This window comes from Podarcis bocagei, assembly GCF_964188305.1.
Source record: "Podarcis bocagei genome assembly, chromosome: 9".
In the NCBI taxonomy this organism is placed as follows: domain Eukaryota; kingdom Metazoa; phylum Chordata; class Lepidosauria; order Squamata; family Lacertidae; genus Podarcis; species Podarcis bocagei.
Window position 1 is genome coordinate 44,068,093 of NC_138134.1, and position 21,156 is coordinate 44,089,248.

The 21,156-nt window shown below is 41.8% G+C and overlaps 1 protein-coding gene across 2 annotated transcripts in view; it reads left to right on the plus strand.

Moving 5' to 3' along the window:
* TBC1D9 (TBC1 domain family member 9) overlaps window positions 1-21,156 on the plus strand; it is a 54,823-nt gene that overhangs the window by 7,465 nt on the left and 26,202 nt on the right. For both annotated transcript variants that reach the window (XM_081208320.1, XM_081208321.1), the window contains exons 2-5: window positions 12,554-12,664; window positions 16,374-16,492; window positions 18,210-18,438; window positions 20,259-20,520. In XM_081208320.1, the coding sequence (XP_081064446.1) occupies window positions 12,554-12,664; window positions 16,374-16,492; window positions 18,210-18,438; window positions 20,259-20,520 (721 nt within the window). The remainder of the gene's footprint in view (window positions 1-12,553; window positions 12,665-16,373; window positions 16,493-18,209; window positions 18,439-20,258; window positions 20,521-21,156) is intronic.

Consider the following 21,156-nt stretch of genomic DNA (forward strand, 5'->3'; position numbering starts at 1 on the left):
ATTGCTGAAACGAAAAATAAAACCATCAAAATATGTTGATAGGCAAGTGAAGACATGTTTAGCAGCAGCAGGCATGACCTGGCACCAGAAAGGAGTCATGCAAATATAATTATATGCATATAAAATATGCAGATTGAATGGAGCCACAGGGTTTTGAAAGTGCTCCAAAAATAACCTTTGGTGCTGGACAGAATTGCCTAATCGCCTCGCTTTGATTTCAGCAAGATATTCCTGTAATATGGGACTTGTTAGGTTCAGAACTGACTGGTTTTCTACCTGTAGGTTGGGACTGGTTTTCTACCTGGAGGTCGCTGTGCTGTTGGGGCAACTCTTAAGGCATGAGAAACTGCTGTTTTCAGTATACAGATGTAAATCTTTCCTGTTGTTAAGTCTCCTCTTAGTCATCCTGTTTAAATGTGTCAAATGTCAGAGGTGTGGACTTCAGCTACATTGCAACATGCAAGCAGTACCAGCTTGGATGAGCATTTAATGCATTTTTGTATTGATTGTTTTACATTTTCTGGTTTTAATTGTTTTTATTTGTGTTATTTTTCTCTGGTTAAGTCACTTAGTAAAAAGAGACTAACGAATCAATATTAAGAAATGGCAGCAACATCTTTACTTTCAGAATTTCCCTTCTGAATAAGTGAAACTCCTTCGGACTCTTCTTCTCCTTGTCAACCCCCAATCCATTATTGGGAGCAACTTCACTGGTTACCTAGGTGTTGTCTTTCCTGCTTGCACGCATGAGCATGAATAAAAGCCTGGGGAGTACTTAAGAGCGTGTAAGCGAACATAATTAACTAGAAGATTCCATACTGCTGTATTTGGGGCAGTGTGTCTCTGAATACCAGTTGCTAGGGGATTCAAATGGGGATGATGCTGTTATGCTTATGTCCTGCTTGTGAGCATCCCTCAGACCTCTGGTTGAACACTGGGGATACAGGATGCTGGACTTAACAGGCCTTTGTTCTGATCCAGCAGAGCTCTTTCTTGTGTTGTTATTTTCACTTTTTCCCAACCACATCTAAAATAACCAGTCCATGATGCTGCTGAATAATTCTTTCTTCCCTCCTGCATTTATAACTTCCAGTGTTATTAAGGACATCTGTCTTTTCCTCCCAGTAGATAGAAATCTATAGAAATACTGTATAGAGTTGGAAGGGACCCAAAGGGTTATCTCGTCCAAACAGAAGGAATCAATTGGTGAAGAACACTTGGCAACTTTTTGGGCAATCATTTGCAGCTGTTCTTGGGCTTAGCTCTGTACTGCCATTTCCTGGCTGTGCTCCTTTCCAGTGATTATCCTGCAGTTGTAAGAGACTGGCATGCGCGAAGTGCCAGCATGATGAATAGTCTTGAGTCAGGCCCTTATTTCCCTGCTGATTACTACTTGTTCAAGTGCACTGACGGACAACATGGGAGTTGGGGAGAAGATTCACACTAACTCCACAATTTTTCTAGAGTTCTTGGTCAGAGATCATATCTTAATTGCAGCAAAGGAAAGTGGTGGGTTAGAGGGAAAAACAGGACACAACGTTAAAATTCTAAAGCCTGCAGGGTCTTTTGTTTGTTTTTGTTTGTTTGCATGCATCCTGGAGTATTTGCAAACTTGTTCAAGCTGCCCTAGTGTGGCTTTTGAATTCTCCCCCCCCCCATTTTTTTTATTCATTTTATAACACAAATAAAGAACACAAACAGAAAAACAAACAATACAAACGGATTCTTGTCTTATCCTTATTTTTCTAAAATAGTTAGATGGGCTTCCCCAAGTCCCACCTATCTGATTTTCATTTTACTTCATCTTTAGCAGTTTACATATATCATAATTTCTAACCATCTTTTTTTTATCACACTTACCGTACTTTAACCATAAAAAACTTCACATTTTATCACTTACAAATAATACTGTTTTAAAATACACTATCTTCTACTTCTAACCCCACAGCCTATATCCACTTCCAAAGATATTCTTAAATATTAACATATTTTTTCAAATATTCCTTAAACTTATTCCAATCTTCTTCCACCAGCTCTTCTCTCTGGTCTCGGAGTCTTCCAGTGAGTTCGGCAAGTTCAATATAGTCTGTCATCTTCATCTGCCATTCTTTGATAGTTGGTAAATCTTGTTTCTTCCAATTATTCGCTAGCAATATTCTCGCAGCTGTTGTGGCATACAGAAAAAGTAACATCCTTTTTGGGGATTTCATCGCCCACTATACCAAGTAAAAAGGCTTCTGGTTTTTTAATAAATGTGTTTTTCAACACTTCATTTCAGTTCATTATAAATACTTTATTTTCAGTTCATTATAAATCCTTTCCCAGAAGTCTTTTACCTTGGGGCACGTCCACCACATGTGGTAAAAGGTTCCTTCTTTTTCTTTACATTTCCAGCATTTATTATCATGAGTATGATACATTTTTGCTAACTTCACTGGTGTTAAATACCATCTGTACATGATTTTCATCAAATTTTCTCTTAATACATTACAAGCTGTAAATTTTATTCCTTTTTTCCACAATTTCTCCAAATCCACAATCATGATATTGTGCCCCACATCCCTGGCCCATTCAATCATTACAGATTTCACTTGTTCATCTTTCGTATGCCATTCCTGCAATAAATTATACATCTACCCTTATGGACCAACATAATTGTTTATGATTTTCATATGCAATATGAGATACTTCCCAGTCTCCTTCCAGGTTGTCGATTCTCACTTGGGAACCTGAAATCTTGAAACACCCATAGCTGCTTCTTGGCATGTTTTGCTTCTTTGATAGAGGATCATTCAAGTACAGTGGTGCCCCGCAAGACGAATGCCTCGCAAGACGGAAAACTCGCTAGACGAAAGAGTTTTCCGTTTTGGAGGTGCTTCGCAAAACAAATCTCCTATGGGCTTGCTTTGCAAGACGACAATGTCTTGCGAGTTCCTGCTGGTTTTTTTTTCCTTCCCCCCCTTTTTCTAAGCCGCTAAGCCGCTTATCAGCTGATCCGATCAGCAGATAAGCCGCTAAAAGCGCTAATAGCGCTAAGCCGCTTATCAGCTGATCCGATCAGCAGATAAGCCGATAATAGCGCTAAGCCGCTTATCAGCTGATCCGATCAGCAGATAAGCCTCTAAAAGCCGTTAATAGCGCTAATCCGCTAATCCTTCAATGGGCTTGCTTCGCAAGACGAAAAAACCCGCTAGACGAAGAGAATCACAGAACGGATTCTTTTCGTCTTGCGAGGCACCACTGTATAAGAGAGTTTGCTGAGCTAATGCTTCCTGATGAGCACCGTATTTTTCGTTCTATAGGACGCACATTTCCCCCTCCAAAAATTAAGGGGAAATGTGTGTGCGCCCTATAGAGCGAATGCAGGCTGCGCCGCTAAGCCCAAAGCCAGAACAGGAAGACGGAGCACTGCGGAGCGCTCCGTCTTGCTGCTCTAGCTTGGGGACGGTGCCTTCACCCCGCTGTCCTGCAGAAGCTAGCAAGGCTGTCCCCAAGCCAGAACAGTGAGACGGAGGGCTCCATCTCGCTGCTCTAGCTTGGGGACGGCTGCACGCAAACCTCTGTAGGGCAGCGGGGCGCTGCGCTCCAAAGGCTTCAGGGATCTTTGAGGCTGGCGGTGGGGGAAAGCAGCGCTTCCCCCCACCGCCAGCCCCACAAGCTCTGGTGAATGTACCTTGAACGCACCTTGTTTTAGAGGGGGAGAACAAGAAAAAAAATTTTTTTCCTGTTCCCCCCCTCCTATGGAGCGAAAAATACAGTAAATGTGCTCAGCCAGTGATATGATTACTCACTTTTGTTGAGTACACATCATACATTTAAAGCACACACCCCCAGCAAAGAATCATGGGAACTGTAGTTTAAGGGTGCTGAGAATTGTATGTCAGGTAAACTACAGTTCCTAGGATTATTTAGGTGAGGGGAACTGTGCTTTAAATGTATGGGGTACTTAGCCCCCAGGCTTCCTCTCCCCTATGGCTGATTGAGGCACTTTAAAAAATCTTATGCACTGGGGTTTTACATTCCTGGGCAGATAGCCAAGTTCACCGCAACATTGCTTTGCCTTTCCACGAAGCCCTATATCAGTGGACATGTTCACTAAGCATGTTCCTATAAGACAGGGTGGGCAGCTTATCCAATATAGTGAATTACATCAGATTCCCTCCCCACCCCCATTATGTACCGAGATCAAATTGCAACCACAAAAGCTAGAAAATTACTTTTTACAATGGAAGCTGATATTCTCAGAATGCTAAATGAGTGCATTAGGTGCATGGGGCTCACTTGCAGACCACATGATGCAAAGCACTCAGAGGACCATCTCAGAACGCTGGGTATGCATATTTTTTTGTTCTATGCTTTCGTGTTTGAAAACCTATCAGTCAGGACTTTCAGGTTCTCTGAGGCTCATCATAGTTCGCGTGCTGAGCCTCTACATTGCACCGAGTCTCTCTCTTCTAAAAGTTTGAAGCAGTTGACCCTGAGGGAAACACCTTGCCAAACACAGCAGAGTTCGGCTAAAAAGGCTTTTCGACCCCCAGGGAACCTTATAAGGTGACTAGCGCTGGAGGATTCTTCGTGACAAAATCAGTCATGATTTTATTTCCTTTTACCCCTATGTGGGCATCGCAAGACACACAGAGGAGCCTTGAGAGAGCAAAATGTTGGCACCTCAGTTAGACAGGAGGGAGTCAACCCAGAGTTCCCTTCTGCATCTCCAGCTAGCCCTGCATGCCCAACCCCCAGCCCCCACCTCTTCCTTCTGCTGGTCCTGCTGCCCTCCTTCCTTTCCACTAGTAGCTGCCTCTTTCCCCTCAGCCACTTCGTCCATTTGTGACATCACAGGGAGTCTGTACCCAATGGCAACAGCTGGGGAACTATTTGCACAGCTTTCTATTATCTGTCTTGCGGTGGGGGTCTGTGTATCAAACACTACTTAGATGTATTTAAAGGTAAAGGGATCCCTGACTGTTAGGTTCAGCCGTGGACGACTCTGGGGTTGCGGTACTCATCTTGCTTTATTGGCCGAGGGAGCCGGTGTACAGCTTCCGGGTCATGTGGCCAGCATGACTAAGCCACTTCTGGCGAACCAGAGCAGCACACGGAAACGCCGTTTACCTTCCTGCCTGAGCGGTACCTGTTTATCTACTTGCACTTTGACGTGCTTTTGAACTACTAGGTTGGCAGGAGCAGGGACCGAGCAACGGGAGCTCACCCTGTCGCGGGGTTTTGAACCGCTGACCTTCTGATCAGCAAGCCCTAGGCTCTGTGGTTTAACCCACAGCGCCACCCACGTCCCATCTAGATGTATTTAGAAAGCCATTTATTTAGAAATAGAAGCTGGGTTTCTTAAGGCCTACTGCTCTCTTCATTACTTTCACGAGTGGTCTATGGAAAAAGCTTGCCAGCTTCTGACAACCATGAAAGGCACAAACACAATGAGAGGAATGGCTACCATCCAGCAGTATCACCCAGGCATCTGCACTAGCTTCTGCCAATTTCATTCCTGACTTCAGCCCCCAACTTCCACTGGCTTCCACCCATGAATGTTGACTGGTTCACGCATGTACCCTTCACCTGGAGAGTGACCTCTTGAATGCGTAATTCCCAGGCATGCCACATCCAGAGGGTGAACTATGCCACCTCTGAATTTACGCAGACACACACCATTTGTTTCAAACACATTCAAAGCTTGACATTTGCACAGACACATTCATTAATCGGCCATTCTCCATTCATTCACATATACACCCCAGCTTCTATCCACAAATAGCCACATAGTTTCTGTTGGGCTTCCAAAGGTGAATTTCAGCCAGTTTATACCCACAAATATCAGCCTGCTTCAGACTTGCAGCATCCACCAACATCCAAATACGAACTTTACCAGCTTCCACCCACCAACATCTGTCAGCTTCTGCTAGGTCCATCACCAGACAGCAGACAGCTTCTAGCTATGGATATCATCTGGTTTCAAGCCACAAAAACTTGCCTTCTTATTCAAAATAAAAAAATTCCTTCCAGTAGCACCTTAAAGACCAACTAAGTTAGTTCTTGGTATGAGCTTTCGTGTGCATGCACACTTATTGATCCACAGCATGCTGCTGGATGATTAGTTTGTTCCATCTGCTGGCTTGCCTTGGCATGGAAGGAGACTGCCCAGTACTGAACACCACAGCTATTTCCCACTGTGTTTTCTTTGGGAAGTAAAACTACTTTTGCCTTGGTTTTCCCCTTGGTTCACCTTTATGTATCCACTCAGATGCCATGTGCTTTGTGACATCACAGGCAGTCCACAGCCAATGACAACAGCTGGGGAAGCATCATCATCATCATCACCTCAGCTCTCACAATGGTGAGCACAGCTCAGCAGTGATCTGTTCCTTTGCTTGTTTACTATTAAAATTTTGTGTCACCCGTGTTTTACTGATATCAGGGAAAGGCACTGCTCTAGCTAAAGTTGAATTTATCAGTAAAGCAATAAAACTGGTTAGTGGTGGGATGTGGGTCTGTGTGAGAAAGGAAACAGAAAAAGGAAGAGTCTTGTCTCATTTGTATGTGTACATGTAAAAGGGAATCAGAATAGGTGTATATAACTGTGTGGTTTAATCAGAGTAGTGCTCTGTGTGTTGTGTCGTGTCTGTGTTTTGTGTGCTTATGTTGGAGTTACCTGCCTATACCAAAAAGCAATCTACTCCCTAAATGTGTGTGGAGTCATTTCTGTTCATATTTGCTTAGGAATGAGGCCTACCTTGTTAAGTGGGACTTACTTCCTTAAACGTTTACGCAGAATTGCATCCCACAACTTCATTCTCTTTTTCTTTTTCTTTTTCTTTTAGGTTGGCTTTTGTATTCCATTTTATGCCAGTATGTTTTTAATGTCACTCTAGTAATGTTTTTGCTTTAGTTTGAGATTTTATGGTGTTTGTATTTGGGCAATTTTATTTGTTGTTCATTTGTACTTAAAGTCTACCATTCACCAAAAACAACAACAACAACCCCACATTAAAATAAAAATCACAAAATGAAACAAAAAAGCAACAACAAAACAGCAGCACAGAGCAGCAGTGCACAGCAATACAGGATTATTGTATTTACCTGTACATTTTACTAACTATAAAAACTGGCCAGAGGACTTTGGCTGATTGGAGATCTAAATATAGCATAAAATAAATAGAAAACAAAGGTGGGGTTGGAAATTGTGCTCCTTTTTATAGCTGAATGTATGTGCAGATGAGAGATGAATCTCCTTTCCCTTAGCTGTATCACTCTGGCTAGTTTACTACCTAATACAAACTGGGCGGGGGGGGGATCATCTGGAACACAGAACTTTGAGTTTAACTAGATCCACTCACCTGTGTGCTGTGTTCTGTTGAACAAAATAATAGACCCCTTCAGTTTTGTATTTAAACAGGGCAGATAGAATAAGCATAGCTTACCTGGCTTTGGGAAGGCAGAGCAAGAGCTGAGGTGGTGGGGCAGGTTTCAAATATTGCCAGGGGCTGCTAAAAAGGGCCTTGGGGGCTAGATGTGGCTCTTGGGTGCCATGTATTGGACCACCCTGCCCTAAATGCTGGAGATAATGGTTCTAGCCTCCTCCCACTACAAACTAGCTTCTATGTGCAAGGATTTGTCTTCTGATTATTGATAATTATTATTTATGGAAGAGCATTTTAAAAAGTGGTACAGTCCACAAATAGGTTTTCCACTGATATTTCTTATTAAATGACATTTTAAGTAGTGAAAGAGATGCATTGGGTTTTGTTGTTCTCTCTCAGCCTCCAGATGGCCAAGCTATAAAAGGGGATTAATTATCCTGCATATGTGAACACAGAGTCTTTGTCTTAGCTCACTTCTTTTATTTTTTTTTCTGTTTTGAATACGCCATGAATTCTTTCTCTCCCATTGACTCACTGATGACCTCTGGGATAGTCTCATCTGTAAAATGGGCCTTTTTCTTGGGACGGAAAGGAAAATTTACTATACATTTCGTATGATTTCTAGTTGTCTTTTGATAGGGATCATATTGCATGATGGCATGGAACTTGTGAGAATTTACAGTGCTTTTTGCAGATTCAGATTTCGCTTACAAGGAATAGTTTTGTGCTTCAGGAGTTTTGTGAAAGAAAGCTGTATTTAGTCTCTTCAAAGCTTTCACTCTTTGGGGTGGGGAACCAGCACTGAGAGGAGTGGATGGATCTGCTGCGGATGTTTTCTTTCTTCAAAAGTTAAATGAGACAGCTGGGGAACAATTTTACCTCTAGAGTATAGAGGAAAAAACTCAATACAAGCTGTATTAATCAAGTATTCCTGACAAACCTACAAACAGGTTAAAAACTGAGAGAGCTGATCTTTTTAATCCATTGCTGGGGGGGGGGGGTGACTGGAAGATTTTCTCATTCTCCAGAGTCTTGGTGGCAGCTGAGGGCAAATGCCTCCTACTATTTCAGTAATAAATGAAAAGAAAACAGGTTGAGTAACTAAATCACACAAATGTGTAATAAACTACTAACTACCTTGTTTAAATCTGAAAAGGTAAATGCATTAGTTGGTAGTAGTAAACATGTATAGGACTGGGAGAAAAGTCTGGCCTCCTGAAAATGCCTGCTCCAATCTTATACACACTGATTTGTGAGTAATGCCCATTAAATTTAGTGACTATGGTTCATGGGATGCAGCTGGTAATTATGGCTGTGTCTGTCTGCCCTTGGGTTGCCATTTTCTTGCTTGTTCTATTCCTGCCTCCTAGCTGCCATTTTGTAATTTACTCTGCTGGGGGATGCCAGGGCTCTGGTTAAAGAAATAAAATAAAATTGCATGACATGAAGTATTCCTATCTCAGGGGGAGAGAAAGCAGTTGTTTCTGTTAAAATGTCACTTGGGAAAGAAGTATGATGTAATATTTAAAGGCTCAAGTCTTGATAGCTTTTCCTAAAGTCTAGCAGATTTGTAGTCCAAGCCTTGCTTTCGTTCTCAGTGTGAAAGGAAACAGTTGTTGTTTCTGCTGTGGCAGATCAGGCTGTTAATGAAGAAATCTTCACTTTTGGAATTTGGCTAGCATCCAATGCAGTTCGTACCTAATTACAACGTGTTGAGCATTGTCTCTTTGGAGAGCTGTTACTTGAGAAGATTACCTACAAGCTAAAAGTTGCATCCTCATTGAAGTTCCCAGTTGTGATTAACCTTATTGCATGAAATTGTAATGTCCCTAGCCTTCAGAGCACTTCTCTAGTGGAATCACTGTTGCAATGGGAGTCTTTTTTTAAAAAATTGTGTTCGTTGCGGGTTGGGGGGCTGATAGTTCAAAAGAATCATTAAGTCTGCAAGTCATTAAGATAAGAAAGAAACAGTGCATGCACATTTTCATCCTTGCATCCTATTCAGTTTCTCAGTTCTTGCATCAAATGGTCAGTATGGCTGTAGTTGCGAAGTCACTTGGTTGGTCGGTCTGTTGTTCCCTGCTCCTTAGCTAAAAAGGCTCCCAGTGTGGCTTACATATAATAAATGAAAGCAAGACAGCCCCTGCCCACAAGCTTTCAATCTAAAAAACACAGCACGCAAAAAGTAAGGGACAGGGAAGGAAGAGGGAAAAAGCAAACTTGGGTGCCGATTCCAAAAATTGTAACTCAGGGGCAGGTGGTGGCTGGTGGAGTTGGTCTTTTGGCAAAGCTGACCCTGCTTCCCATCTCAGGCAGTTCAATGGAATGGAATGTATCTCTTCTGAATTTATTTATTTTTTAAGTGTCCACATGTTCTGGAAAGTCTCTGATGCTATATTTCTTCTTTCCCACCAGTGTTTATAAGAGGTAATCTTTTTCTGTAGCATACAGCTCCATATCATCTCTTTCCATTGGTCTGGAGATGACAACATATCTATTTCCCATGCTTTTGCCAGCAGCATATATGCTGTAGTTAATATTGGCATGACTCATGCTATATGTTCCTTCCTGAGTTGACCTTTTATTGCTCCCAATAGCACAACACAAAGTTTTAACTGAATCAAATATCCAGAAATATCTTACTCCCTGCACTATCTGTAATCTTTTCAATTTTTTAAACCTGAGGCCATTCCCACCAAATGTGGGCAAATGTCCCACATTTGCATCTTAGCATGCATCAGGCATATTTAGATATATTATGGCTATTCTATACAGTATTTTATTAAAAGCATTTCCTTGAATTCCTAGAATTTTTTCTTTGTAGCGGAGGCACGCTTATCTGAATAACAACAACAACAACATATTTCTGTCCCTCTGCTAATCTGTTAAGCAACATATGAACATCTAAGTATTGAGGTGTTTTACAACTGCAGGAAGCCTGTAGTCTTTAGAATGGTAATATGACTTTTGAGGTTTAGTGTCTCTCAAGGTGATGTGACCCCATATCCCCATTGAGCTGCAAAGGGATCTATGCATCACTAGCACATAACTGCACATGTGCTTTTGGTTTGCCAAGCTACAGTAGCCTTGGTTGAAAGAAATAGAGACCTCACTTGAGTAAAAGTCATAAGAACCACAACATAAACCATTGTGGATTTTGTTGTTGCTCTTGTTGGTTCTACTGACCTCCTATGAATTATCAGCGGGTGTCTGACAGAGACTTGACTCCAAAGCTGACACATTATGGTGGCAAGTATGACCACTTTTCCAGGAAGCATAATACAGTACTGTGTATGATTGGATTTAACTCTTGAATGTAGCAATATATGTAGCTGAATAGTTCTTCAATCAGTCTAAAAGTGACAAATAATTAGGGAATATCAAACTTCTGTGAACCACAACCTGTTTTCCTCAAAATTAGAAAGTTTGCAAACTATTGTACTCAAATCATGAAATAATGCTGTTTTAAAAATCTCATTCAGTTTTGAACTTTCATCAGTTCCACTGTAAGGTATGCACTGCCCTATGCCAAGAATTCCATGGTAACTGTGATGCCTTGCAGTGGTGCCATTTGATGAACAGAAAAACCTGACTGTTCCTAGCATGCAACTGCATGTGATATGGTTTTCAAAACTTTAAATGTGTTTACCTAAGCACCAATAAAGTAGTGTTTGGAGTAAATTGTGTATTTCCAGTTGAACCTAGTATATTAAATCTCTGATGTCGTACGTTTACATGTGTTGGATCCATGTAATCGGACATATTTCATGGTAAGGTATGTTTCATTCATAAAGGTTAACCAGGCATCACTGGGGGGGGATGAAATATTTAGGGGATGTAAAAGATTTTTGTATTATCCAAGTAAAGCAGGGTTCTGGAAATAGGTGGTGGAGGCCTTGAAACAGAAGCAGATTTGAATTTCTCACACCAAAAGAAACCCACATTTTTAAGATCCTCTCATGGAAGAAATTTGCAATAATTAAGTTTCACCCCCTAAAATGGTATTCCTTGCTATGGGGTGTCAGATAGCTGCTGCACCTGCTACTCCTTCCTCTCCCTCTCCCAGGACAATGTCTACAAAGGCACATTGCAAAGGTCTCAGACAGTACTGAGTTGAAACATCCCTCCCTCGTCCTGTGCCCAACTGTGCTAAGGCTGCCTCTGATGCCGATTGCTCTGCAGAGAATACGCATCAGAGGAAGAGCTGGTTCTTGAATACATTTTCAGCTTGACAAGAAAATGTTTGGGAAAGCGCTCACTGAAGCATTTTCTTCATGCACAACAAAGGCTGAAGTAGGGACAAGCAAGGTCAATGTCTCAAATTATGCTCAATTATTTATTACACTGTGCTCTTATACGAACAGAGTGTAGTTCAATATGTTAACGCCGCACAGGCTACACCTCCCTCTTATTGACTGAGACTAAAAACAAAAGGAGGGTAGAGGGCTAATGGGTATGAATAGAGGAGTGGAGAGATAAGTTACTCCTGGCCAAAGGACTATGAACAGATGCATTTCCAGAGGAGAGAGATCAACCGAGTGCCTACTAAATGTTTCATTTTAATTACGTGGAGAAATTTCTAATGCTGGTTTCCACTCTGTAGTAACTGGAATGTGGCTATGTCTCTGTGTTGGTGGCGGTGTTTAAAAACATTATTTTGAGCTTTTAAGGAAAATCCCAAATGTGAACCAGGATGTGGCGAGGCATGGCTATCTCCCAAATTAGAAGGCTGAGGAATGACCTGTGACTAGTTAACCGTTCAGATTATGCATGGCCCGAAAGGTTTTGTGATGACTGGGTAAAATTGTGACAGGTCAAACAAAGAGCGGATCTAAAGAATCGTGAATAGAAGAAGTAAGTTAGCTACCACTGCTGTTAAGCACTTGTTTAAGCCCTAGGAGAAGAGTTCATTCAGTCAGTGACCTGGTTACCTATATAAACTTGCCTTTCATGCTAATTCTCTTTAATTTTGTCTCTTTTAAATTGCTCAGATTAGCACTTTAGTTTCACATCACCCAATCTAAGGCTGACAATCTAGTCACTGTATCTTCCGGCTCTCAGGCATTAAATATATCTTTCTTATCTGTTTGGGGGTTTTTTAAATCTGGGCTGGAATGTACTGTTAAGTTCATGTATCCAGCAGTACTGTTCACCACTGAATTCCTTCCCCCCCCCTCTAGGTCTTCTTGTGGGAACTCTTGATGTTGTGCTGGATTCAAGTGCAAGGGTAGCGCCATATCGAATTCTTTACCAGGCTCCGGACTCTATGATATATTGGACTATTGCCTGTGGTAAGTATTTTAACAGTGGCTAAAATTACCAGTTTCTTAGAGGACTGGATGTTCCATGTAGCTCATAGGAGTACTGAATTGTATACTGTCATGATGACAGGCATCCCCTCACTTACATGGGGCCCCCACGTGAATAAGTGAAATGACATAAAGTGGGGAGCACCCTACTTTAATAGGGAGGGTCTGCAGGGAGGAGAGAGAGAAAGAAAGAAAGAGATTCATGTGTGCCGCTGGGGCTGTTGCCTGGAAGTCGCTAAAGGCCGCTACCTAGCCTGTCCCAAGCCTTCTCTTGATCGGAGCCCTGAATTCCTTTCCAGGAAGGAAGACCAATTTATTTATTTATTTTGCAGTGACCCATATAAACGTCTTCTGTGAGTGGAAGACGTGTAAATGAGGGGGTTGCCTGTACAGTGGTACCTCGGGTTAAGAACTTTATTCATTCTGGAGGTCCGTTCTTAACCTGAAACTGTTCTTAACCTAAGGTACCACTTTAGCTAATGGGGCCTCCTGCTGCCACCGCGCCACCGCCACGCAATTTCTGTTCTCATCCTGAAGCAAAGTTCTTAACCCGAGATACTATTTCTGGGTTAGCGGAGTCTGTAACCTAAAGCGTCTGTAACTTGAGGTACCACTATACTGTGTGATGACATCGTACTTGAGTAGCAGGTCATTTATGAGATCCAGGCTCTGAAATGCTAAAAAGTTACAGTATTTTCCATTTACTCTTCTGTAACTATCAGACCAGGCGATTAACCCCATCAAACTTTTGTCTATAATATGACATTGCTGTTACTGGATTTTATCCAGATTTACTCATGCTTAGATTCGACGAATTGAAAGCAGTGGGTACAAATTAGTCGTGACTAAACCCCATTGATTTGTTTAAGTGTACTCAAAGCACGGTTGAGTCTGGATCCAACCCATTGTGTTGCATTGTAGCCTGTTGTAATCTAGTGAGATTATATTGAGCAATGGCTGTGGTCTATTGTAGATGTGATACTGTCAAACTCCTAAGACACTTAAGAACAGGATACCAAGCTGTGTACAGATACTGTTCCCACATTTCCTCTCTTATGTGGAATTTTTTGCTCCCTTTCCTTGTAAGCATTGACTATGACAAGGGTAATAAACTCTGGCTAGTATTGGCTATTTTGACATTGTTGCAGTTTTATGTAACGATCAGCGCCCATTGGGGGTGATCAGCATGGCAATCAGCACCTATTGGGGGCCATTGGTGTGGTGATCAGTGCCCGGAGGGCAGGGCAGCGATCCACCCAGGGGGATTTTGTCACCCCCCTCAGGGATGACACCTGGGGCTGACTGCTCCCACCGCCCCCCTTCCTACGCCCCCCTGTGTGCAGGTACAGGTGGGCCACACTTTTCATTAAATAATGTGTCTCTTACATTCCTTTTATGAAAATATATTTGAGTGCCCTAATTGTCTTTCCCGTAACAGAATTGCTAGTGGAAAGAGGGAAACAAAGCTGAGAAATATTAGTATTTTTATTTTTTGGGGAAAAAAATACATTCCTGTTTCAGAATAAATAAAATTCCTGAGAACAGCAAGCAGGAACAACAACAGCAACAACAAAAAGTTTTGAAGTGTGACGGCAGTTGTATCCATATTTAGAAATAGTGAATAGTAACCTCAGCTTTAATAATCCATATATAAAAAATAATTCAGACGATGACTACAGATACTGTGATGGTAATGGCATGGTAACTCTGCATTTTATTGCTCCACAGGAGGCAAGACATCATCATTTTGTATCTCTCTGGCGAGTTTAAGTGCATGACCTATACGTTGTGTTATGGCTCTTTTGTAGGTGTGTAAAAAGCCATGGAAAGAATAACTCGGTCTTTAAAGCCACATCCGGAGTTATAACAATACAATTTCATGCAGTAATTGCAAGCAAAGCCCAACATGATGATCACATATGGGCCTTTGCTGCCGCTGTTTAAATTATGTAGGCTCTCAGAAATGATTTGTGTTGAAAAGGCAGAGCAGAAATGCCAGGCCTCCCTGGAAGCTGCAGAGAATGATCTCATTCCTCATCAGCCGAGCTGGGCAGGAGATAAGCTTATGCTTGCAATTCCCAGGAAATCATTTCACTACTGTGTTAGCTTTCTAATTTTGTGGCTAGGAAATAATTGATTTCTACATACCTATGCCTTCCTGGCACTGTTGGAGCAAGCTCTTGAGTGATTTATATAATATGTACTGTATAACTTCTATTCATTCAGGAGTTCAGTGTAATCTGTGGGCATAATTCTGTTGACATGAATCACTTAAATCCCATTGATTATAATAGGAGGGAGTTAAGCCTACCTTCCTAGTAAGTCCACAAATTATTTTAGCCTTTGGGGGGCTAGCAGAGGATGAGCTTTCTCCCTCCCCTAGCAATACACTGTATTTTACCTTGGACATAGAGGATGTTTTCTGACATGCTCCATGGTTTCTATGCTGGGTTTAAATTAAGGATGGAGCACTCACCTGCATGAAATTCATTGTCTGCCAAACCTAGCAGGCAAGTACTTAAATGCAAGACTAAGTGAGGTATACGCTTAAATGTATCTGATTGAATTGTACCCTATTTACAGAACGTATTTGCAGGGTAATTATTTCCAAAACTAGAAGAGAGAGCTTAGAGGTCTGTCCTTGTTTCTACTTTTGGGTCAGGGGGAAGAGACAGTGCTGCCAAGTTACTTCAACAATAATGTTCTAACTTTTATAATGCCATTTAGAAGTGACTCTATCATTACCATTCTAGGAGAAAACCAAGGGCTCAAGGATAAGCAGAAAAATTAGTTTGCAGAAAACTGCCAGTCTAGTAAAGTCTATTCAGTCCACAGATCATGCAGGCCCAGTTGTTAAGATCATTTGGCCCCTGAATGCCGCTCTCATCTCTCCTACACTTTCATGCCCCTGGAAGGAAACTCACAAGCTTTCACTTCCTGTTTCAAACAAACCACAGTTTCCCATGTTCTCCAAGTTCATATAACTCTGGTTTGTTTTAAACTATGAGTAGTAAGAACAAGCCAGGATCACACTATGGTTTCATTTCCTGCCTTGTTTGGAAAGTATAGACAAACTACACATCCTAAAGTTCAGACCTCATGAGGAACCGTGTTTTGTTTAAGATGGGAAGTGAAAACTTAGCAAAGCATGCTAAGGAGGGGAGGGAATGGACGGTTAAGTCCAGTCAAAGGCGAATATGGGGTTGTGATGTGACAGAAGCCAGAGCGCATGGAAATGCCATTTTCCTTCCTGCCCCAGCGGTACTTATTTATCTGCTTGCACTGGTATGCTTTCAAACTGCTAGGTCGGCAGGAGCTGGGGCAGAGCAATGGGAGCTTACCCCGTTACAGGGATTCAAACTGCTGACATTCTGATCAGCAAACCCAAGAGGCTCAGTGGTTTAGACCACAGTGCTACCCGCTGCCCTAAGAACTATGTCATGTTCATATGGCAGGATACCATGGCTTCTTGTTACAACTGAAGTGGGCCGTGGTGTTCTATTGAATTAAATTACTCTTCTGTGCTGGTTTGCTTTAAAATGCACAGTATTCTCTCTGTTGGGTTTGTTTTGGTTTGGTTATCCAATAAACATACTGTTGCACACCTATCCATAAATATATTTATTTATTTTTGCTTTATGATGGTCAAATTCCAGACATAATCTAGCAATTTATCCTGTTCTTGTCTTAGGTTGTTCAAGGAAAGAAATAACTGAGCACTGGGAATGGCTTGAACAGAATTTACTACAAACTCTTTCGATCTTTGAAAATGAAAATGACATAAACACATTTGTCAAAGGAAAAATACAGGTAGTGTGTACATATATTGTCAGCACAGTTAATTATCCTCATGACCAGGAAAAAACTATTATGCAAGCTTGTCCTTTATACTTGATTTGCTGGTTTGTGTACTTCTCTGTTTTGGTAAGCGCAGATTCCAGTGAGCTTCATTATTTGGTTTGAGGAAGCAGGCATCAGTGTAAACAGACACATTGGTATTATCAATTTGCATAGATAAGGGTTAGATCACATAACTATCTTCAGGTTTGGCAAGGGACTTATGCTAGCCAAGTGGAATTTCAGAATTTTTATCTTGTAACAGCAGAACACCTCCCCATCAACACATCACTCTTTTTTTCTTTTTAATCTTTTGCAATCAGTTTACCAAAACAGGTTTACCATGCGACTTGGGATGCTATTGTTTGAGAGGGAGTAAGGCCAGGTCCTTTCTTAGCAGAGAATATCTAGTTCGTTTGGTAGTTTAGGAAATCCATATGGCCAAGATCTAATCTCTTGAGATGCCCCATGTAGGTTAGATTTAACAATTAAGGTTTTGTCTTGCAGCACTCTCCTCTTTGTTGCTTTGGTAACTTAGAATAGCAAAGAGTCTTGTGATACCTTAAAGGCTAAAATTGATAACACAGCTGAAATGACAAAAGCTTTTGTTTGTCTTTGATATGCCACCAGAGTTATTGTTTTTGTTGCAACAAACTAGCATGGCCACTCCTCTGGAAATTGTTTTGTTTTTTTTAAATATTTTTTAATTAAGTTTTCCATTTAACAATCCAATCATATCACATTAATTATTCCAAATTATACCAATACATATCATAAAGTCCAAATATTTTGCCAAATGATATATTTTTGTTGGGGGTTCCCATGCTTCGAGTTCAGTAAGGGTCCAGTCATCTCATATTTCTGCTGCTTTTAGTGTTCACCAGCCCCATCTTTCCATCTTCTTGTTGTTATCCTTTTTCTTCTTAATAGCCAGTTGTTTCCACAGGCAAGTTAAAGTAAGCAATATTATGCTTCTGTGTGAACTTTGTAAGGCTCTCCCTTTTTTTTTTAAAGCTCCTCTGGAAATTGTTAGTGTGATTTATGTGCATCCTGTGGTTTCTGGAGGCAATAGAACAGCCTTTCCCAACCTTGGGCCCCCACACTTTCTTGGACTGCCATCACCCCTCACCACTGGCCTGATGAGAGGTGTAGTCCAACAACAGCCAGAAAGACTCCAATGGAACATATGGACCAGGGGTGTGGCCTTGCAGAAATTGCTGGACTACAGCAGTGGCAGACTTTGGGCTTTCAAATTTCAGCAGCACCCTGTGCAATGCCAAAATTCAGTGCCCCCCACCTCTTGCTTACTGTTTTACACCATTGTTGCAGTATCCTCTCGGCTCAGCACCCATTGCAGGAAAACTGGTCATGCTTTCCTAAATCCACCTCTAACTTCTGCTCTCATTATCCTTGACCATTAGCCATGCTGGCTGGGGCCTATGGGATTTCCAACCCAACAATATCTGAATGGCTATGGATTCCCCAACCCTGATGCAGACTCATCTTGTCATTCTGCTAATTTGACTACAGCCCCACGTCTTTGCAGTATGCCAGTTGGGTTGCGTACTGAAAATGTGTTCTCTTCCTCTCCCCAAACCTTTTCTTTTTTTAAATGCTGGAATTTTGAACTCCATAGCACACATATATTTTGGGGGGAAGCCAAACTGTCCTGTCTGATCTTCTGCTTTAGGGCATCATTGCAGAATTTAACAAAATTAATGGTATCAAGGAGGATGACGACACTGAAAAGTTTAAGGAAGCCATAGTGAAATTCCACAAACTGTTTGGGATGCCGGAGGAAGAGAAGCTGGTGAATTACTACTCCTGCAGTTACTGGAAAGGGAAGGTGCCTCGTCAGGGCTGGATGTATCTCAGCATTAACCACCTCTGCTTTTATTCCTTCCTCATGGGACGGGAAGGTATGAATGAGAGACTTCGGTTTCTATTAATCTTTGTGTGTGTGTTTTGAAGTTGGTGGTTTAGAACAATACACATAGTCATTGTTCGTGGACTTGATGTAGTACAGGAACTGGCGACAGCACATGGACCACTAAACTATGTTTTATCCTTCTAGTTAGAGTTGCCCGCTCATTTTAAGTGTCACTTATGTGGAGACGTGGAACATTCTGGCTTTAGGCTTGGTGTTACGGTGGCAATATATGATGCCCAAGAACTATGGCGAGGGGGCAAAGTGTCCCTTCCAAAAGCTGACCATGTTGAAGAAAGCCTGCAGTCACATCCTCATGGATGTCAAGCAGAGGGAAAAGTGGCCCGATGGTCTGAAGTGGCTGTGCTTAATCCTTATTTGAATGAGTTTTCATTGCTCAGGTTTAAGAAACAGACACTGGGTGATGCATTTGTCAAGGAGTGGAAGCAATATATAAGCAGTGATTACGGACAAAAGAGCTAAATCGTATACAATTGAGTTTGTTCATAAACAATTTTAGTTTCTGCCTCAGGGCAGTTGGTGATAACTCAGGCACACACATATTCACTGAACCTTCACCATTTGTGTGGTCACTCTCTATAAGATGTTTACAGCTTTATACTGCAGAGCTATCTGATTAATGGCACCTTGCCTGACGAGCAATCGGCTCATCAACATCCTACTGCCAGGATAATTACAGACATTCTTACTTCCTGAATCCATCATGAGATTCACAGCAGTGGGGAACCTGTGGACTTAACATGTTGTTCGATTCAAAATTCCCAGCCGCAGACAGCATGCCCAGTGGTCAGGGATGATGGGAGTTGGGAGTCCATACACACCTGGAGGGCCTCAGGTTCCCCATTCCTGTCCTATAGTGTGTTGTGGTGGTTTTGCCTATAGTGGATTAAGTTACTGCATGGAGCCCTAGTACTAATTTATTGTATGTCTCATATTTGTTTTTCCTATTCCAACACTCTGGACTGATTAGAAGGAGGTTTCATTCTAGTGTACATTGTGTGTAGGGACAGCTGGCTGATATGAGAACATAAGCACATATTGCTCTTTCTGTAGTCCGGACAGATGCCTCCAGGAAGCTTACAAGCAAGGCATGAATGGGATAGCCAGTTCCTGTTGCTTGTGCACAGCAACCTGGCATTCAGTGGTTATAATGCTTTTGTACTTGGTTCCAGTTAACTATATTGACTATTAATTGTAGAGAGCCTGATCTTCTTTGAGCTTGGGCTAGTTCACTTTTATATGGGGTGAAGCACAGCAAGGCTCTTGCTCTCTCCCTCTTATCCTCCCTGGAAGGAGGAATTGCTAAGTTGACTTCCATTTTCAAAGGATCTCAGCCTTAGAATGATGTGTGAACCAACCAAAGCTGGTTAGTTGTACAAGCTAGTCGAACAATCTTGTTTGTTCACCATAGCTTGAAGTTGGCTTGTTTGCAAACTAAACATTGGTTGTGTAGAATTTTGCTTTTTTAAAAAATGAGATTATTTGAAACTGAAAGTATGCATGGCAGAATTCTTAATTATTGTTGTGTTTCTGACAAAATGGACCCACTAGCACCAAGTGCAGCACTGTACTGAGGCTACAGTCCTAAACACAATTAAAATGGGGGGGGGGGACCACTGAAAGTAGTGACATTTACTTCTGCATAAACATGCACTGTAGAGCCCTGAAACAAGATAATGGTAGAAGTGCTTAGGGTTGTCAAAACGCTTGCTGTTTTATCACCAGTGGTTTTTGGATTTGAAAATGTTGAAAAGTCTTGTTCTCTGCTTACTCTTGATTTCTTTTCATTAGCCAAGCTAGTCATCCGGTGGGTTGACATCACCCAGCTTGAGAAGAATGCGACTCTGCTTTTACCTGATGTGATCAAAGTTAGCACAAGGTCCAGTCAGCATTTCTTTTCAGTCTTCCTCAACATCAATGAAACTTTTAAGCTAATGGAACAACTTGCCAACATAGCCATGAGACAGCTCTTGGACAATGAAGGCTTTGAGCAAGACAGGTCATTGCCCAGACTTAAAAAGAAGTCCCCCAAAAAAGTATCTGCACTAAAACGGTAGGTTTCAAAGTCACTATATTCACATATATCCCTGTATTTCAAAGCTCTGTATACAATAATAGCCCTGTCGAAATAACAACATTCTGCAATGGACTGTTATAGGCCCTTTGACCTTAGTAGAATGTAGTTAGAATTAAGCATGTAAAGACTGAAGCTGTTTGAAATGGAGACTAGGGACTGGTGCACAAGGTAAGGGCCTTTTTCTACAGTAGCACCCTAACTTTGGAATGCTCTCCCCAGAAAGAGGCATATCAGGTGCTGACACTACAAGCTTTTTTTTACCAGATGAAAACCTTCCAGGTGCTTTAAACACCTCCTGAACTTTCTTGAAGCTGGGGAAAGCCCTCCTCACCCAGCAAAGAAAACCAGTGGGCACCTGGAGGAAGAATGGAAGGCTTCATCCTTCATCCAGTGGCTTCTTACATTTCCATGCTGGCCTCTTCCTGTGCATCCAGTATAGAAAAGAAAAGGGCTTGTGGTGGCGAGAAGGAGCAGGCCTTCCATCCAATGGCAGTCCTCTTTGTTTATATGCACAGGAGGCAAAGCTTCATCCTGCATGGAAGTGCATTGACACAATAAATGAGGAGGAGGAGTAGAAGGAATGCAGGGGGAATGCTCTGTTCTTCCTCCACC